Source organism: Megascapheus bottae, chromosome 22, assembly GCF_031878675.1.
Source record: "Megascapheus bottae isolate mThoBot1 chromosome 22, mThoBot2.hap1, whole genome shotgun sequence".
In the NCBI taxonomy this organism is placed as follows: domain Eukaryota; kingdom Metazoa; phylum Chordata; class Mammalia; order Rodentia; family Geomyidae; genus Megascapheus; species Megascapheus bottae.
Window position 1 is genome coordinate 22741696 of NC_143530.1, and position 20818 is coordinate 22762513.

A 20818-nucleotide genomic window follows, 5' to 3' on the forward strand; every position below is an offset into this window, starting at 1 on the left:
TATAATGAAAAGGAATAGTTAGGGTTATCAAAGGAGAAAGTTTGTACCTAGGGAAGTGAATATAATAATTGAACTAGATTTCCTCTTTGGAGACAATGATTGAGAAGAAACACTGATAAGGCCAAGAGACCGCCCTTGGTCATGGTCATTTTGCTCTGAAGGCACAGGAAACTGTTTTAAGACTTAAAACAAATGGCCAATTAAAAATACAAATAGTGGGCAGGGAGTTTGGCCTAGTGGTAGAGTGCTTGCCTAGCATGCACGAAGACCTGGGTTCAATTCCTCGGTACCACATACATAACAAAAAGCTGGAAGTGGTATTGTGGCTCAAGTGGTAGAGCTCTAGCCTTGAGAAAACTCCCAAGGACAGTGGTTAGGTCATGAGTTCAAGCTCTACAACTGGCAAAAAAAAAATACAAATAGTGTAGCGTAGTGGTAGAGTGCTTGCTGAGCATGCACAAAGCCTGGGTTCAATTTCTTGGTACTACATACACAAAAGAAGCCAGAAGTGGTACTGTGGCCCAAGTGGTAGAGTGCTAGCCTTGCAAAAGCTCTATGACAGTGCTCAGGCCCTGAGTTCAAACCCCAGGACAGGCAAAAAAAAAAAAAAAGAAAAATTAAGAAAAAATACAAATGGCCTAGCACCAGTAGTTCATAAGTGTAATTCTAGCTTCTCAGCAGGCTGAGATCTGACAGAAGATTGAAGCCAGCTCCGGCAGGCAAATTATCCAGACTCTGATCTCCAATTAACAAGCCAAAAGCCAGAAGTTGAGGCTTGGCTCAGGTAGTAGAGTGCCAGCCTTGAGTGAAAAAGCCAAACAAGAGCAGGAGATGTTGTGTTCAAGCCCCATTACACACACACACACACACACACACACACACACACACACACACACACACAGGCAGACGCAAACAATGATCACAAAAACTCATGCTAATTTTGCCATTGTAGGAGACAATTATTACCTATAGAGAGATTGAAGATTTTTGAGAAGCAAATAAGCGTCTTAAGCAAGGATTAATAGAACATAATGAACGTGGGAAATTAGCAAATAAATAAATTCTTGGAACTCTCAAGTATTAGCAGAAGTTGAACAAGTTCATTTAATTAACAAAAATAAATAGAAGCAATTAAAATGGTTCTTCTGAAGTGCATTAATGTGAAAATATTAACAGGAGACCACTTACGATAATTTTATGGCCTAACTCACAAAGAAAAAAAGAATTTAACACCCACCACAGAAATAAAAAGGGAAAGCAAGAAATGATTACAATAAAAATAGATTTGTTTGAGCTTATGGACAAATAAGATATCAGAAATGAGAGAAAATGAGGGAGGGGTAACACTTTTTAAAAAGAAATATATCATTACCTAACTCACGTAACTGTAACCCCTCTATACATTAGCTTTACAATAACACTTTTTTAAAAATATCAAAAAGTCAATGGGATAAAAGGTATTACATCAGTCAGCATGCATTGTACTCATACACTGATTTGTTGACTAGTAACCTGTACAACTTAAGAGAATAAAAATAGAATTAAAAAGTTAATCTGAAGCCAGGTGTAGGTGGCTCATGCCTGTAATCTTAACTACTCAGGAGGCTGAGCTCTGAGGATCTCATTTCAAAGCCAGCCTGGACATGAAAGTCTGTGAGATTCTTATCTCCAAATAACTACCAGAGAACCCGAAGTGGTGCCGTGGCTCAAGTGGTAGAGCGGCTGCCTTGAACTGAAGAGCTCAGGGACAGCACCCAGGCCCAGAGTTTATGTGAACAATATAAACTTGCTTATTAAAAAGAAGATGATTGAGGGAGGGTATGGCTCAAGTGGCAGGGCATCTTCCTGACAAACACAGGGCCCTCAGTTCAAACCTTAATATTGTCTCTCCTAAAAAGAAAAGCATTGCTTAGCTGAACAAAATAAAATTCAACGATCTGTCATGTAAAAGAAATATTCTTAGCATCAAGCCATTTTGGCAGATAAGGTGGGAGAGGAAAATCTGAGATTTAACCCACTTGTGTGACTGCCAAAGCAAAAATATTTTAGGTTCTTCTGTATGTTTGATGCAATTTCTTATGCGTAAATCTTGCTCATCTTGCAAGACCAGGCTTAAGGGACTCCCCCCCCCCCTCACTTTGCTGTGACTCCAACCAGCTCAGCATTCACTACAAAGCATCTATGACAAGGTACTACACCAATGAGATTTGTTTTATGCTTTTATAGGTCTTCTTTTCCTTGAGAAACTGGAGAAAACAGGAGTTTTTAATGTCTCCAGTCACAGCTATCCAAACTTTGTCTATTAAATTGGAGATGTTATGGTCGGGAAGAGAAAAATGGGTTTCACCACATCACTCAGGTGCATGAGCAGAAACACTGACTGTCACGTGGTATTAGATTTGTTGTAAGGAGGGGCTCGGGGGGAAAAGGACTTGAGGGCTGACACCATAAATTGCAAAAGCCTTGAGTGTGATCCTCTGCACTTTGTAAAATGACCAAACAGGCAAAAGGAAATATGGTAGGTCTGGGATATGGAAATAAGAGGTTTATCTTTGTGATTGTTGTTCTTAATGTACTATGTGAAATTATTCCTTTTCTCTTTTTTTTCCCCCTTGTGGCTTATCTCATGTTGTTACTGTATATGACTTTGGTACCTGGTACATTGTATATACATTTCTTTGTTTATCGGAAATAAGGAAGGGAAGGAGAAAAACAAGATAATTGGGAATGGGTGGGGAGAGGGAAAGTGGGAGAAAAAAACAGGAAAGGGTATCAATGTTCAAGAAGTAAAGTACTCACTACCTGAGGAATGTAACTGTAACCCTTCTATACATCCCTCCAACAATAAGTACAGTAAAAAATAGAAATACAACGCAATAAAACAAATACGATAAAAAGAAATATGGTAGGATCCCCAAATGGTTTTATTTTTTGCTTGTTCTCTTAGCAATCGGTAAACTAATAGAAGAAACAGGCTAGAGATTGGGAACTCTGAGGCAGACCAGTTATAAGAGGCCATGAGTTCAAGTGATAGGGTGGCCTAGGGTTCTATCATTTGAACAGGATCATGGGACTACTTAGTTTGGGTAAGTGCATGGTTCTAGACCACAGCATCTGAGGTGCATGTGGGGTTCCCTCTCCTTTCCCCCTACCAGTCTAGAATCCAGAAGCATCTATTAGGAGAAAATAGGCCATGGAAACACCAGGCTTGATAAAGTTTTCTTTTAATTGTAAAAAATAAACTCTTATAAGGAATATGTACTGGTAATGGGTAGAGGAAGAAGGAGCTGAAAAAGGAATAAAATGAAATAAACTTTAAAAGCTTCCAAAGCTTTCTTCTAAAAGGAAGACAACACTGAGGAAGTTGACAGTCCATGAGTCTTCCCAGAAGGCTGAGCAGGATGAGGACAGTTAGGAAGGGTTTTAAATAAACCACCCTGCTTTATTCCTTAGCTACATGGGAATAAGATCCTGTTCAAAACCAAAACACTGACCAGGAGATCTGTATGTGGGGTCTTTAATCTTGGGCTTGCTCCATCTGTATCTCCTATTTGCCAGTAGGATTTCTTACTTGCTAAGGTGATGGCTTGAGTAGTATAACACCAGACTAGCAAATGGGAGGCCCTGAGTTCAAACTCCCTTATCACCAGCAGAGAGAGAGGGGGGAGTGGGAGAGAGAGGGAGAGAGAGCAGGAGGGGGGGGAGAGGGAACAGAAGGTAGATGGGGAGAGGGGGAGAGAGAGGGAGAGGAGGGTGGGGGAGGGAGAGGGAGAGAAGGAGAGGGAATGGGGCAGACAAATACACAGAGAGAGGCAGAGAGGAAGATATTGGTGTTCAGTTTGTATTTGTTTCTATAAATGGACAGGAGTGTTGATTTCAAATCTCATTTAGTAGGTGACCTCAGGGGAGGGGTTAGATCACGTTTTAAAAGTAGGTCTTATCCTAGATATCTGGTGAGTCTTGTTGGCCTTGGTGATCTGTGTAATTCTGTCTGTTTCTGAGCACCTGTCACCAGCACTGGGCTAGGCCATTCACTGCCCGGGAGTGAACAATCATATTCTGAATAATCATATTCTGTTCTCTTAGCCCCTCTCTCTGTACTTCTGTACTTCTGGGAGTCATGTAAGTGGGTACTCATCTCTTAAATCAACAACAGTTAATATTGCTTTAGTGCCCACAATGTGTAAAGCAGGGTCAATGTAGAGGAAACAATGAAGTTTAGTGATGTGACTCAAAATGAAGTTCCAAAAGTAAAGTCAAGGAAACAAAGTGGCCGGATGACATGTGGTCAAGCATGTATTTCACACTCCACCTGTACTGCGCTTGGCCTACCTGGGGGGCTGCGAGTGCTGCAGGGAGTAAGTGCAGTGTGGTTCTGGGGTGCACAGCATCACGATGGACTCTCAACTGCCCCACTTCTTCCTGACACACCACAGTGTTAGATCAGCCCTCTTTCCTCACAAGCCACCTGTTGCTTCAGGCAGATTCCGTTTCCTATGCAGCCCCAGGTAGTTGGAAGCACCAAGGAAACCAAGAAGAGTCCAGAGAACACTCCCTAAGGAAAGTCTCATTTCAGGCTTCTGAATGGTGAGATTCTGTGATTGTGCCTTTTGAAACAAATGATTCCACCAGAAGAGATTTTTAAATGTGCTTTGTCCTTTCAAAAAGGACAAAGAAAGTACAATAAGCTGGGCATAGACTATTCACAACAGCCAAGTTATAGAAAAAGTCCTGATATCCTATTGGTAATAAATGGATCAAGAAAATATGGTATACATAATGGAATAGTATTAAGCTATAAGAATAATGAAGTTATGTCATTTGCAAGAAAAAGGATAGATCTGAAAAAATCATTATATCAAATGAAGTGGGCCAAGTTCAGAAAGAAAAAGGACACATGTTTACTTTCTCTCATAAGTGGATGACAGACCTAAAATACATAATACACACGCACACACATACACACACATACACACATACAGGATCATATGTATGAATGCATGTGTATCTACAGACATAGCAGATCTATCTTTAGATATAGCTAGATATGTGCAGTCCATCTGACTAAAGTATGTCATAGGCACGTGAGAGATACCCTTTGAACAATTAACACACACTTTAACAAGAACAAATAGGAAGTTGAAGCATTGTCTGGGATATGATATAGTCATTAGTGGGAAGGTAAGACAAATGACAATGGGGAAGGAAGGCTAATATAGGCAAAATATTTCATATCCGTGGGTGAAAATGAGACAAGGCAATTTGATGGATCTGGTTTGGGAAAGGGGAGGATGGAGGAGGGATAATGGCAGGGTGTGTGGAGGGATAACCAAGAAGCATAAATGTACTAGTTGAAATGAGATCCCTTTGTACAACTAATTGATGTCATCAAACACAAATAACACATTTTAATGGATTCATTAGGTATTAAAATATTATCAGGGGCCTGGAGTTTGGCCTAGTGGTACAGTGCTTGCCTTGCATGCACAAAGGTTGCTCGGTACCACATACATAGAAAAAAGCTGGAAGTGATGCTGAGGCTCAAGTGGTAGAGCTCTAGCCTTAGAAAGTCCAAGGACAACCAAACCAAGATAAACCACCAAAACAATCAAGTCTTCAAACTTTCTTTCCCCCCAAAGAATTTAACATATAGGTTACCTACACAACCTTTTTTTTTAATTGTCATGGTAATGTTACAGTTACAATCGTCAGGTAGTGGATGCATTACTTCTTCCACATTGATACCCCTTCACATGTTTTTGTCCCAGTTTCCCTCCCCTTTACCACATCCCAATCATCTTGTTTTTCCCCTTCCCTTTCCTATTTCAAATAAACAAATAAATGTATATACAATATACCAAGTAACTGTTGGTGGGAGTGCAAACTCGTTCAACCACTATGGAAAGCAGTGTGGCAGTGCCTTAAAAGGCTAAACATAGAACTCCCCTATGACCCAGCAATTCCACTACTTGGCATTTACCCAATCATCCAGAAACAAGGGCATACTAAATCCACTAGCACAACAATGTTCATTGCAGCACTATTCACCATAGCAAAGATATGGAACCAACCTAGATGTCCCTCAATTGAAGAGTGGATCAACAAGTTGTGGTATTTGTACACAATGGAATTCTATGCTGCTGTCAGAAAGAATGACATTGTCCCATTTGTTAGGAAATGGAAAGACTTAGAAAAAATCATATTTAGTGAAGTAAGCCAGACTCAAAGAAACTTAGGCTTAATGGTTTCCCTCATTTGTCATAATCAGTAGAAACCTTGGGCTCTACTAGCAGAGATCTGCAATAGAGCAAAATCTTGATACATAAGGCCATATAGTATGAAGCTAATTGAAAGGACCTCCAGGATATTGAAACAAAAGCCATATAACGAACGATTGTTGTCCTTAATGTACTATGTTGTCTCTCATCTCCTTTGCTGTCACTTGGTCATCTCATATTGTTACAGTATCTCACTTTGTTATCTGATATATTGAATTTAGTTGTACTTTGTTATTTGAAATTTGATAGGGAAGGGGGGAAAACCAAGATGGGTAGGGGGGTGGGGGGGTAGGGTAGTGGGTACCAAGACATGTGAAAGGGTATCAATGTATGTGAATTAATACACCTTCTATCTGGCAAATATCATGTAACCCTTTTACTAATTACAATAAAAAATTAAAAAAAAACAATATACCAAGTAACAAAGCCAGATATACTAACAACAAGAGATTAACCAAAGGGCAAAAAAAATAGAAGAGAAATAACATAGTACATTAAGAACATCAAACACACAAGTTAAAACTCTTGTTTTATCTTGTTTCCATATCCTAGAGTTCATTTCATTTAGTCTCATCCTATATGACCTTATGTACATAGGTTTTGAGCTATTGTAATCCTCTGCTAGGAGAGTCCTAGATATGTAATAATTATTACAAATGAGGGAAACCATTGAGCCTATGCTCCTTTGGGTCTGCCTTACTTCACTTAATATGATTTTTTTCCAAGTCTTTCCATTTCCTTACAAATGGGGCAATGTCATTCTTTCTGATGGCAGCATAGAATTCCATTATGTATAAATACCGTATCTTTGTGATCCATTCATCTCCTGAGGGCCACCTGGGTTGGTTCCATATCTTAGCTATGGGAAATGATCTTGCAGTGAACATCGTTTTGTGCTAGTGGCTTTAGTATGTCCTTGTTTCTGGATATTTGGGTAAATGCAAAATGCTGGGTCAAGGGAGAGCTCTATGTTTAGTCTTTTGAGGAATCTCCATATTGTTTTCTATAGTGGTTGAACAAGTTTACACTCCCACCAACAGTGTAATATTGATCCCTCCTGGCCCATCCCCTCCAGCATCTGTTGTTATTAGATTTCTTGATAATGGCCAATCTAACTGGAGTGAGGTAGAATCGCAAAGGAGATTGAACAACACATTGTTGAATCACCAATTGGAAAAAATCTCAAACCAACAATTTAATGGATGGGAAGAATCTACAACATTGTTACCGAAGAAACTTTGGACTTTAAAAGTCATATAAAATTGTTACTGATAAATATTTACAGGCAGCCATTGGTTTCAAATATATAAGTTGATAAGTTAATGGTAGACTTCTAATGAGCCATTCTGGTTAGAATTCCTTAAGGAGTCATTATCAGGGTGGAAGGTGTATTTAGAACCACTGTCTAAATACTTGGAACTATGTTTTCCTATTTTAAATGATTTTTACTAATCTTAAATTGTATCTCCGAATCTATTATTACATATAGTTTCCCTGTTCTGTGCTTTCTTTGCTGTCAAGATGGTACAAGAGAAAGTTTCAAATCAGAGATCTGTCCCTGTGGGAAAAGATAATCCAATTTATGATTCTCCAGGAAGAATCTCATAAATGTGCAACTATTGAACATTAAGTTAGAGAAAATCATGAGACTCTTGTGTTAGAGTTTCTGAAATCCAGTTTATATGATGAGCTGCCATCATTCCATTCAGATAATACATCTGCCTAGAGACGGGAGAAAACCTGAAGTTCTGCTTTATGGTTTCTGTAGCTCAAACAAAAACTATCAGCTCCAGAGGGTGGATACTGAATATTCACAGCAACCTCACTGCCTCCAGGAAGCACTGTTCTTCACCATTTACATGAAAATCCTTCATAGGCAAGAATTCCTCTAATTGCCATCATTTTTTTCCCCAACAGCATTTAAATATCAGGCCAGCTGGATCTCCACAGCCCATGTGAATTTAATCAGCACACTCTTCCCAGAACCTATATTCTATAATCACTGAGTGCTTGAGCTACATCTGTCATCCAAATCTGGTCATGATCATTTGTCATCGTTACCTCTACACATCGAGAAATGAACCATTCCAGGGGACCCTCAAAAGCACTCATTCTGTAAAACAGGACATAAGAGAAATGCCCTACTAAAAACTCTCTCATTGGGGTTTGAACTCAGGGCCTTAGTGCTTGCTAAGCAGGCATCCGACCACATAAGCCACATGCCCTAGCTTTCTTTGACTTCCTCTTTTCCAAATTCCTGTAAGGAATTCAAGACTAAAACAATGCGGTCAATCCATGATTTCCATTTTACCAGTTGTAATTGCAATTGATATCTTTGCCCTTACCAATTATATTTCTAAACAGCAAGAATTGTTTCTAGGTAAAAGATATCAAAATGCTGCTAAAGAAAAATGTCACTTTCCCCCATTCCCCTCCAAGAGCCACTGGTATTAACTTAGCTTTTATCCCTCAAACTGATCAAAGGTGATCAGGAACCTTAGTCCGTCTTCTGTTCAAATTTGACATCAAACAAAATACTGTAAAAATGACTGATTGTATGTCAAAAATAAAAAAAAGACCCATCAAGTCAAAAATGGTTCTTGAAGTTCTTAGAATCTCTTGACATGATAAAAAAAATAGGCCCCAAATAATAATGGGAGGTTTCACAAATGACACACGAACAAGGTGCTTATGGTTTCACAGAGGCTAAGTTCAGGGCCTTCTAGGGTCATCAAAAGGTGATGAATATGTTTCTTATCAGAGAACGATGGTGGGGGAAGGCAGTGGGATTTAAGGATGGAGATGCTAATCTAAGATATACATTAACTCATGACCAATATGCATAAAACACATCATGACAAATAGCATTCTCTAGCCTCCTTTGTTCCAAAACACGAGGACATACAAATGAAATAATAATAGATGCAGAAATGTTCAGTGTACCTCTATAGAGTAGGCATCTAGAATCTTCTTGATTAAAAAAAAAAAACAAACAGGGCCGGGAGTTTGGCCTAGTGGTTAAAGTGCTTGCCTAGCATGCATGAAGACCAGGGTTCGAATCCTCGGTACCACATATAGAAAAAAGCCGGAAGTGGTGCTGAGACTCAAGTGGTAGAGCTCTAGCCTTGAGAAAGTCCAAGGACAGTGCTCAGGCCCTGAGCTCAAGCCCAGGACTGGCAAAAAAAAAAAAAAAAAAAACCTAAACAGCCTTGAGAAATAAATTAATGGAGATCAGGGAATTACAAGACGGCCAGACTATGTAAGATGAACAGGACTTTACAGAGATCTAAACCAACTACATATAAGCAAAACTGATCTCATAACCAATTCTAGATACAGAAACAGTGGTTCACATAGCACCTAAACCACCAAACCTGACAAGAACTTTTTTTTCTGTTCCGTTTATGAGAAAGAACAAATGTCAATGTAGTTATACTCTCTAGGTGTTTACCACTAGAACATTAAATATTAACCTGCACCAGCAGAGGGATGTGGGGAAAGAAAAGGGAAGTTAGGGGAATCTTTTCTTCTCTTTGAGCAACAAATGTCTCTTAAGTAAATGAACTTCTAGTTTCTTTTGTAACCACTTCAAGAAAAAAGCTAAAAATGTGAGTGGATTTTGGTCTCTATTATTCTGGTCATGTTGATTTGCTCATGTTCAGGACATACGTGTTAAAATCTCTGAGAGGCACTGTGCATTTCAATTACTTGGGTGTACTGAAGTTGGTCTCCTTCGAAAGACAATTACATAACATTTATTCTGGATTATTTGTAATTTTAGTAACTCAGAGAAGTGTCTGCACTTCCAATTAAGAGCGAAACTCTACAAATTAAAAAGAACTGCACAGGGACACAGGCAAGGAATCCTCCCTAGCTGGTGCACATAAACACTAATATCAAATGATGGTTTTGTCATGTGATACATCCCCCAGCACATACAAATATAGAACATGACCATAAAAAGTAACGGACCATGCCCTCTGCGAACTAATTTATGACAGCAGATCTGGTCTGGAATGCCAGCTGGAATTACCTTCTCCTCGCCTGCAGTCTTCACATATCTAGTTTTGTACAGAAGATCAAAGCTGTCTGTAGGTAAAGCAGACTTAACTTAGGGCTGGTGAGCAAGTAGCCAGTCCCAATAAAATGGCAAAAATAGGTTCATCCACTGTATTTCAGGGTATTTGTTGAATGACTCAGTGACTGCTAATTTAAAAAACATTTGTGTGGTAAGAAAAAAAAACCCCAAATCGTGTAGCTCTTTCAATTTTTTTTATGTCACAATTTTTGCTGGCCTGGTGAGCAGCTACTTAAGTTCCCCTATGGAGAATGATAAATACTTGATAATTATTTTATTAAAAATACAAAGTGATCCCACCATGTAACTAAATGGGGAATGAAAAATGTTGAAGTCAAATAAATCCATTACATAGCATTTATCTTCAAGGCAGTCTGGAATTGTAGAAACTGAGTATGAATTTGTTGGTAAAACAAAGGATATTATCTTTATTAACCTTTAACCCCGAGATAATTTCTTAACTCCCTAGTGTGTGATAACTACTTCACTTCCTTTGAGCAGCCAGTCATGATGTAATTCATGTCATACACAAAGGGGGATGAGCTAATGTGCCTTATCAGATTAGAAAAAAAGAAACAAAAAGGAAAAGGTCACAGCGAGTGACAGTCCAGTGTGACAGGATCTTAGCAAATTCTTTCTGCCTCCACAGTCCTGAATTCTGAAATACCTCCAAAGCTACCAACCCACAGCCACAGCTCCCAGGCTCTTCACAGATTTAGGAAACTAAAGCCAACAGTCTAGGCAGAAGATTGACAGACTTACTCTCTTCCAGTGACCCTCCTCAGTGCATCCTGATAAATGAATGATTAGCTTTCCTGTTGGGATTCAGTATTGCCTGGGAAGCCTCAGGCTGTCAAGTCCAGTACATCTTGATAATACCACACCCATGGAGACCTCTCTTCCCTTTCTAGGTGCTTTATTCTGCATTATGAACATCGCTATCTTGCCTGTGCAACAGCCTTCTTGTGCTAACCAGGCTGTAATGATCGAAGTTATTTTCTTGCCATGTGTGGAAAAGCCCATCGGAAAAGTAAAGGCTTCCCTCTGCTTTACTTCTGTATCTGCCACATGAAATACTATCTGGAAAGCTGTGGGGTGACAGAACGTAATCCTTTAAGTATAAGTGAGCCAGAGATTTCATTTGCTTTATCTAGATGGTTTGTAGGCAGCTGCTTCATTGAGCTTAAGCCCAGAAATGAAATGTCTAGATTGCCCTTGGGTGTTTTGGGGAGCTATGTAAGGAAGAGTAGAAAGTTTTACATATTTATGGAGAATATCATGTTAATTTGGGAAAATACAGAATGAGACACTGGTTAAACTCTAAGGTGATAAGCTTCTCAAAATGGTGCAACTGACTCTTGGGAAATACCACTATCAAAAGAAAATGTAACAGCATGACTCTTTCTCTTATGGTTCTCTCTGTTTTCAAGATGAATATAGAGGTTCTATATCTTAAAAAATCATTAAATTCATTAAGAGAATTGAAAAATTAGATTTAAGAATCTATTAAAATTTTGCTTTTCATCTATCTATCTACCTATCTATCTAGACACCCATTTTTTTTTCTAGTGCTCAAGTTTGAACTCAGGACTCTATACTTGCTTGTTCACTCAGCTGCTACTCTACCACCTGGTCTGTGCTTCTGTCTTGCCTTTATGCTGATTATTTTGGAGATAAATATCTCAAAAACTTTTCTGCCTCAGCTGGCTTTGAACTATGATCCTCTGGATTTTAGCCTTCTAGTTAGCCTTTTAGTTACCATTATAGACAAGCCTCTAGGACCTTGATGCATATATAATTAACTGTAGTTATTTAATAGATAATTTTCTCAATGCCTTGGTATTAAGACAACATTCTAGCTTTGTAGGGATATTTCAAAGTGGCATTTCTCTCTGGAGCCAAATGTTACTTGATTGTATTTTGCTTTTGTCACAGGATCTAAACAACAAAAAATAGAGGCAGTAATCACAAAGAAGTCTTTCAAGAAGACTCAAGCAATCTTGATTGAGTAAAAGCTGAGACATATTCTGGGATAGACTTAAGAAATACTTTGGAGGTTGGCTTTGTTTATTCATTTGCTTTCCTTTTACACTTTCCAGATCTGCCACTAGCACTGAGTAATGCTCTGAGATCAAAGTCACACAAATACTTTAGCCTTATAAAACACTGGATAATTATTTAACATCTTATGGTCAGTGCAAAAAGAATGAACTCATTCTAAGGGGAAGAAACTTTAAGTTGCTTCTGTAGATGTAGTTATATCTCTCTAGTCATATATAATTTCATTAAAGCATTCAAATATTGGATTTGAGTCCTGTTCAAAGCATTAGAAAATCTGTATTGTGTGAGTGTCAAGCAGAGGGCTATGCAGAGCGCAGATAGAGATATGGAGCAATGACCAGCAGGAGTTATAGTTTTAGACTGCATCTACAATGGAAGGAAAGAATCAGCTTTATATCCCTGATCTCTGTGCTGGAAGGCCTTATTCTCCTTTAAAGCCTAAGTTCAGGAGTTGAGGACGTAGCTGAGAGATGGAGCAATTTGCCTAGGCTGTGTGAGGCTGTGTGAGGCTCTGGTTCTATCCTCAACACTGGGGAGGAGTACAAGTCCCTAAATAGAGACAGAGAGAGGGAGAGTAGAATATCACTCTTTCTTTCTGTCTCTTTATTTGTGGAGAAACACAAAGCTCAGACATAGGAGCCTTTGGGCTAACATATAATTGGCAGGGCAGCGCAAGTCCTCCTATGGTTTCAATTGGGAGGGGGTAACCCTCAAAGATCCCTAAGTAAAGTTTACATTATTGGTAGGTACTATGTGCCTTGAAGAGGTGGGCCTTATGGGAGGTCTTTAAGTCAAGGTGTGCCCTCGAGGAGCCTGTGGGGTCCAGCAGGGTCCTCTTACTCTCTCCTGCCCAGCTCATATGGTAGGTAGTTCAATCTGACCACAGTCGCTGCCATTCTCATCCACAGGTCCTGAGCAGAGGCCCAAACAATGGGGCTACCTCACCTTGGACTAGAACCTCCAGTGGTTTGAATCCCAGTAAGTCCTCATTTTCCAAGTAGTCATGTGTATCAATCACTATAGTAACACAGAGATGGCTTGCAGAGACCATCATTGCTTATAAATCATTTGCCCTGGAATTAGAAACTTCAGAGTTCATTTTTCTCTGACAGTCCTTAGCAGCAGAAGAAATGCTGAAGAAAACTTGGCAAGTTGTATGAAAGGGAACAAAGAAACCCACTGCACTTATAGCAAAACATCTGCAAGCTCCACCTTCCAGCTGCTCCCCATCTGCTCCTGTTTATGAATCAGAGCTTGACTAGTAGGGTCTGGGGACCTCCCTGGTCAAAGTCTTTCTTGGGGGTAGTGTCCTTCCAGTCATCAGAAACACTGGTTCCTAGAGATTGCCTTTTGAGCACAGAGCTAAGTGAGGAGTTTCTTCATGGCAAGATTATGTTTCGAGGAGTCTCAGGGCCCCAAATAATTTCACTTCTCCCACCTTATGCAACTATTTTCTTTTTGACAAAAACTCCTACAAATGACTGTATAGTGTGGCATGTAAGTGTAGTCTCTACATAAGATGGCGGGATATGATTTGAGTGTCTTCCCCAAGGCCTCCATTGTTGGAGACTTAGTTCTCAATATGGTGATGGGAGAAGTTGCAGGACCTTCAAGAAGAGAGGCTTCGTGGGAACTGTGAAGTCCCTGGAGAAGCTGCCCTCCCATGGGATTAAGACAGCACCCATGGGATCCTCATTGCTCTGACAAGAGGGTAATTATAAAGCCTGGTCCCTTTCTGCTTTTTGGTTTCCTGATTATCTCCCCCCCCTCTCTATCCCTCCCCTTCTTCCTCTCTCTCTTTCCCCACCTTCCCATCACTCTCTCTCTCTTTCCTCCTCCTTCCCTCCTCTTTTCCTCACTCCTTTCCCCCCACTCCTCTATATATTCTTACCTGGACTCTCTCTGCCATGATGTAACTAGAGAGATTCTCCCTGGAACCAGTGTCGAACAATCTGGATTACAGATTAAATACATCTCTTTGGTAGAAAGTATGGACACTTAGGCATTTTATTCTATTTTTGAGAAAATGGATATGCTTAATGTGTGTTAAACATGATGTATATGTATGTTATACTTCATAAAATGTGTACAATTTTGTCTATCAGTTAAAACAAATTCAAATAACAAAGCACCAAAATTCTCCAAGAGGATACTTACTCTAAGCACTTGCATTTATTTGTTTTTACTTTATTAGAGTAACAGAAAACAGATGGTAAGTAACTGAATGCTTTGTTAAATGGCAACTCCCTTGTACAACTATGTATAGATAATAATTTTAAAAACTAATTAAATAAAAAAGTTCTTGTAGAAAAGAAAAGTAAATGAATCCAGGACTAGATTCTGTAATGAGGTCATGAACGTATCCTTGCATAATGTTTTTCATGCTTGTGAATTACAAGTTAATATATAGCCCCTGTTCCTAGCTGTTATAAAAGTAAATAATAATTGAGCATTCTAGGGTGGGAGTTTCTTGGAAATTTTCTCGACAAAAATCTTTCCATCAACTGGAAAAAGGCTGGCTTTGCAAATCATTGCTAAAAATTCTAGATGCAAACACTGGAAGGACTGATATGTTCCTCTGCCCACAGATTAATTTTTATAAATTACAAGGAAGACAAGAAAAGCATAAGATGTTCTGCAAAAGTTTTGTGATGAGTTTAGTGTTGAGGATATCATAGCAATAAGACAGGTGCTCTTAAATTACAAGAGGTGATCCACCAGTACTTCTTGAAATCAATTCCGTGGGTCATGGCCAGTCTTATAAAACAAAATAAAAAGGAAAAAAAGCAATTGGATGAATTGCAAGAAAAATAAGAGAGGCGGTATACAAGAGAAGAGTAACTGTTGTTGGGGCCAGGAGTGTGGCGTAGTGGTAACGTGCATGAAGCCCTGGGTTTGATTCCTTGGTACCACATACACAGAAAAAGCCGGAATGGTGCTATGGCTTAAGTGGTAGAGCTCTAGCCTTGAGAAAGCCCAAGGACAGTGCTCAGCCCTGAGTTCAAGCCCCAGGACTGGCAAAAAAAAGAAAAGAAAAGAGAAATTGTTGTTTTGCCCAACTGGATGGTGAAGTTAAATATATACTCATATATACATTCATATACATACATGTACATCTATACTTATATAAATATATACATATATATATACATATCATATATATGTACATACACAAATATATTCTTTTTCTATGGGTTTGAACATTTGAAAACATTTGTATTAGATTTGTGACAGATCTGTTGAGTAGTGACAGACAACATGAGAAAGAAAATTTAACTTGAGTCACCATTATGAGTCAGGGCTGCAGATACCACACCGTCTTTCCTGCTTCCCTCAGATAGATGGAGAGGTGTGGATGGAGGAATTCAGGGGCACATTAACCCAGAGCCTTATAATAATTGTTTTAGAATCCATCATGAAGGGAATCAGATGCAAAACATATTAGTTTTTTTTAATTGCTGCATAGCTAATTAGTGGCTTAAAACAGCCACTATTTATTTATTTATTTATTTATTTATTTATTTATTTATTTATTTATTTATTTATTATCTCATCTGTTATTTCTGTAAGGGCAGGAATCTCGGGCCGGGTGGAGCTAGGCTCTCTCTTTAGACTCACGTGGCTGAGATTACAAATGACCACTGAAGTTAAGTTAGATGTAAGGCTTTATGCTTTCTACTCTATACTATTTTCCTTTCCTGTGTTCAAATTATCATTAAAGATTCCTTCTCACCAGACAGGAAGGCTTGGGGGAATCACTGAGGAGCTTACTGAAAAGCAGTCTTGGAGCCAGGCAGGAAAGTTCATGAGACCCTTATCTCCAAATGAGCAGCATAAAGCTGGAAGTGGAGCTGTGGTTCAAGTGCTAGAGTGCTAGCCTTGAATGAAAGAGCTCAAGGACAGCACCTAGGCTCTGAGTTCAAGTCCCAGGATCAGCACACACATAGTGTTAGGCCATATTCCAGACCTAATGAATCAGAAAGCACAAAGAAACCCTCTAGATGATCCATAAGCACAGATATTTGAGAAAAACAACTCAACCTGTCTATGCTACTTCAAATACAGAAGATGATAAATCTACACGAAGAAGTTATGGATGATCATAGATACAAACATTCTTTATAATAAAACAATATAAAAACCAGAACAAAAACATTAGCAGTAAACACTTTTCTGGGTCATAAAAAGCTGTGAGACTAGTACAAAGAATCAGTTTTATATGTTTTAAATAAATTGACCTTTTACACTCATGATATCCACTGTCCTAATATAACTTGGTCATAGTCATATGGCACATTAGTAATTTGAAAGTAGGGGCCCTTTTTATTGCAACAATGTATGTTTTTAATGCTGATCTACTGAGAGTAAGGAGACAGAGGAACTATTGATAGCATGATCTGGATTAGAGTTAGACCTCCGTGTGCTATGCATCTCATTTTTGGCTGTACCTCCCAGGACAGTTCTACTGGTAGCCTGGTTTAGGCCTACTCTGCCCATTCATTAAGCAGCACTGTTTCTCACAACATCCACTTACCTCGTGGGGTTGTTGGTACTGAGAGGCCATCAGAAGGAAAGCCCGCTGTGCCTGGAAAGCTCCGTGCACCATTTCTGCCTAGGAATAAAGAGAGTGGCAGTTTGAATGTTGGAGTCCCTAAACAACTAGTTACCCTATAACCCAGCAACACCAGCCCAAGGAAACATGGAAACAGATGTTCACACAACAACCTGCTTGTGGCAGCATTATTCACACTAATCCAAACGTTAAAACAGCATGCATGTCCACCAACCCACAAGTGGATAAATGAAGTACAATGTTGTTGTAAAACAGCATATTATATTCAACCTTCAAAAGAAATACAGTACAGTCACATTCTCCAACCTAGGTCAGTCTTGAAAACATTATGCTGAGTGACCGAAGCCGGTTACAAAAGAGCACATTTGTATGATCCCATTCACAGGAAATGTCCGGAATCAGCAAATCTGACAGAGACAGAAAGTAGATGAGTGGTTGCCAGGACTGGGACATGAACTGCTGATGGGTACAGGGTTTCTTTTGAGGGGTGACGTGAATGCTCTGGAATTAGACAGTGGTGATCACAACTTGGTGATACAGTATACTGGAACACATGAAATTAAAAGAGTGAATGTGAGGGTATGTGAATTGTGTCTCACCTAAGCCGTTTCCAAAAATTGAGCAGTTTTCAAAGTGGGGGCCCAAAATCTGTTACACACTTTCTATTGGGGATTGGGGTTTTAGCTCAGAGAAAGAGCCCTTGCTTAGCAAGTGGAAGGCGCTGAGTTTGGTCCTTGCATTATTATTTTAAAAAGCTAAACCCAAAAACTTTCTATTGGAAAGAGAATTGTCCCTAAGACATCTCCATGAGGATATATTCACTGGGTGCCAGATGAATCCAGAAAATATATTTTAATATATAAATATATTTTAATATATTTAGTAGAGGGGCTGGCATTTAGACTCAACACCTCCCTCCCACAAAAAAAATGATATACACTTGGGAATGACCTTAAATCCATATTCTCTTCTCTCCATTCCCTACTCACACTCATTTAATTAAAAAGTGTACCACAAAAAGTAATTTTAAATACTCCTATCCCTCAGAATTAATTTGAGTATTTGACCTATCTCTAGTTAAAAGATAATGTATATTGACTTGGAATTATTTGTTATAGGTAGGATGCTTTGGATATTAAAGTGGTTTTTTTTGTGCCTGACAACTTAGAAATAAACATTATTAACAGAAGATGAACATCATTGTAATCAACTATTAAGGGTGGGGTGGGTTGTATAGCTGGGATAGAGCCCTTGCATAGCATGTGCAGGATTCTAGGCTTGATCCACAATTCCACAAAACAGTATGTAGAATCTAATAAAGGAAGAGTCATACCTAGTTTTCTTTTTTGAAAAATAAAGCCATACATTTTAATTGCAATTGAATAATATTACAGATGAGAAAGTAAAAGGACTGTAAAACTTCAAAGAAAACATTTCTGCAATATAATCACCCTAAGTGATCACCCTAAGGTTAAAAAAAGGTGATAAAGTAGAGATTGAAATAATTACGTGTTTGCATTTCAAATAACAAGCTATCAATTTCTACAGTATTGGTTGACTGCTTGCTGAGAAAGATGAGAAAGTAATTTCTTACGTTTTTCCCTCCTCCTCTCATTTCTGGTTTCCTGGTTTCCATATTTTCTAGTTATTATTTTTATTCTGGTCAGTTTTGGTTATTGATAGACTACCCACAACCCCAGTTTCCATAGTTTAAACAAATGGAATGTGGTCACCATCATTTTACCACTTCTGGGTCATTTTAATGTTTTGTCCTTGGCTGGATCTTTGTTATTGAGTGTTTTCAACAAGATCTCAGAGCTACTCCCTTAAAGTTCAAGCCTGTCTTCCTGCTGTCCTCATTGCCTGTGTTATTCCTGGGTGCCTTTTTCCTTAATCACGGATCTAGAGATGATAAACATGTCTTTGTTCAGTAGGAGACTGACTTACTCTGGTTTGATTCTTCAAAAATTACTTCTTTATCATTGAGGTTTCCCAGCTTTTTAAGATACATTTAGACATTGAGCATTCTATATTACTTTTCTTTTTTTTTTTGGAATAGATTTGGCCCTTTTTTAATTTCAGGAAAATTTTCTCACTGCATAGTTTCTGGTCCATTTATGAGAGCCTTTGTTAAGTGATTCTAGTACAGAGAGACAAAGGATGCATATTTTTCCCTTATATGTGGATGCTAAATTAGCTTATGAACTTTTAAGTAAATATATTTGGTAGTATGCAAGTATATAAAAATGTATTAACTGAAATATGATATCTTCAAGAGAGAACTTGAATACTGTAATTCCTCAGAAAAGCAATGTCAATGTTATGCAAAATAAAACATTAGGAAGTGGGTACTTGAAAGGTATGAAATCAAGGGGAAAGGAGTGGACAAAAGAAGAGGAGAGGGGAAGAATGCAGTCAAGGATCTAACGTATATCCTACAAAATGAAGAAGAGTGAGGGAAGGGATGAGTAGGGGAGAGATGGGCGAGACTATTGAAAAGAGTAAAGTTGATCGAGATATCATGAACTACCTTATTAAATGGCAACTCCTTTGTTCAACGAAAAAAAGACAAAAGAGAGATTCTAATGACTGCCTCATATTGTATAATGTTTCAATGTTGCCACTTTTAGTTCCTGTTTCTAATTTCATTCCCCACATAATTTCATTGTTACCTGTGATCACATATTGTTTTCTATTATTAAGCAAAGTTTCAACAGGTCTCACCTATGTTAATATTCATGTATGTATATATATACAGACATACATATTTATATACTTTTCTGTATTAATGCTATTTTTAGTTTTTGACTTGTTAGATTTTTCTATTCTTTCTTTTTTATTGTAAAGGTGATGTATATATAGTTATATAAGTAAGGCAATGAGTTCAATTCTTGTCGAACATTATTACCCCCTCCCTCATTTTCTCCCACTTTCTCTCTGGTGACTGCTCCCCTCCCCACAAGTGGTAAAGTTCATTTCCAACATAGTGTCTTGTGAGTATCACTGTTGCATATTGACCTTTTGTCCTTTGTCTCATCATATGCAGTTATTTCTTTCTTTCTTGTTTTCCTTTGGTTTATCCCATTGTCACTGTTTTTGATTTCAGTACCCTTTGTTTTGTATGTTTATCTGATTGAAGTGGGGAAGGGGAATCTATTCTGTTTTTTTATTTATTCCACATGTCTTTTTATATTTTAGAGTTACTTTTATACTCCTGTTGAATTCTCAAGATTATAAATTACACTCTTATTAAACCATCATGAGGAACCTGTTTCTGCTGCTTAAGTTAGTTTTCTTTGAAGATGCTATAGTTTGGATCCAGAGTGTCCACCAAAAGTCCATCAGTGAAGGGCTTGGGCTGTAGCCTTTAGCGCTATGTGGTGGAGCTAGAATCTTTGAGAGGTGGGGCTGACTGGAAGGTCTCTAAGGCTTTGAAATCGTGACCTTGAAGGGGATCTGGCATCTTATTCTCTTTTGCCTATCATTTCTTTTGTTTCAGATCATGATTTAAACAAGTTCTTCTGCTGTGAATACACTGTTTTCTCACAGAACCAAAATCCATGAACTGATGGATTGATGTTTTCAGGCATTTTGTTTCAGTAATGAAAACAGGAAGAAAGAGCTGGTGCTTTTCTACTTTGCATGCTATGCTGTGCCTTGACATTATTTTTTAGCCACTACACTGATCCTTTTCATCTTTCCCCATACTTAACTCACTATGTCCAGATAACTTAAATGTTTTTGGATAGAACATGGGTGGTTCCTTGAGTCTCTTGCATCCATATTGGAAAGCAGTGTATTTTCTTTTCCAACAACAGCTTGAGGGTG

The 20818-nt window shown here is 38.5% G+C and overlaps 1 protein-coding gene across 1 annotated transcript in view; it reads right to left on the reverse strand.

Moving 5' to 3' along the window:
• Window positions 1-20818, reverse strand: part of Cap2 (cyclase associated actin cytoskeleton regulatory protein 2) — a 121118-nt gene that overhangs the window by 48283 nt on the left and 52017 nt on the right. The window contains exon 4 of the mRNA XM_090356345.1: window positions 16952-17029. Coding sequence (XP_090212471.1) covers window positions 16952-17029 — 78 coding nt within the window. The remainder of the gene's footprint in view (window positions 1-16951; window positions 17030-20818) is intronic.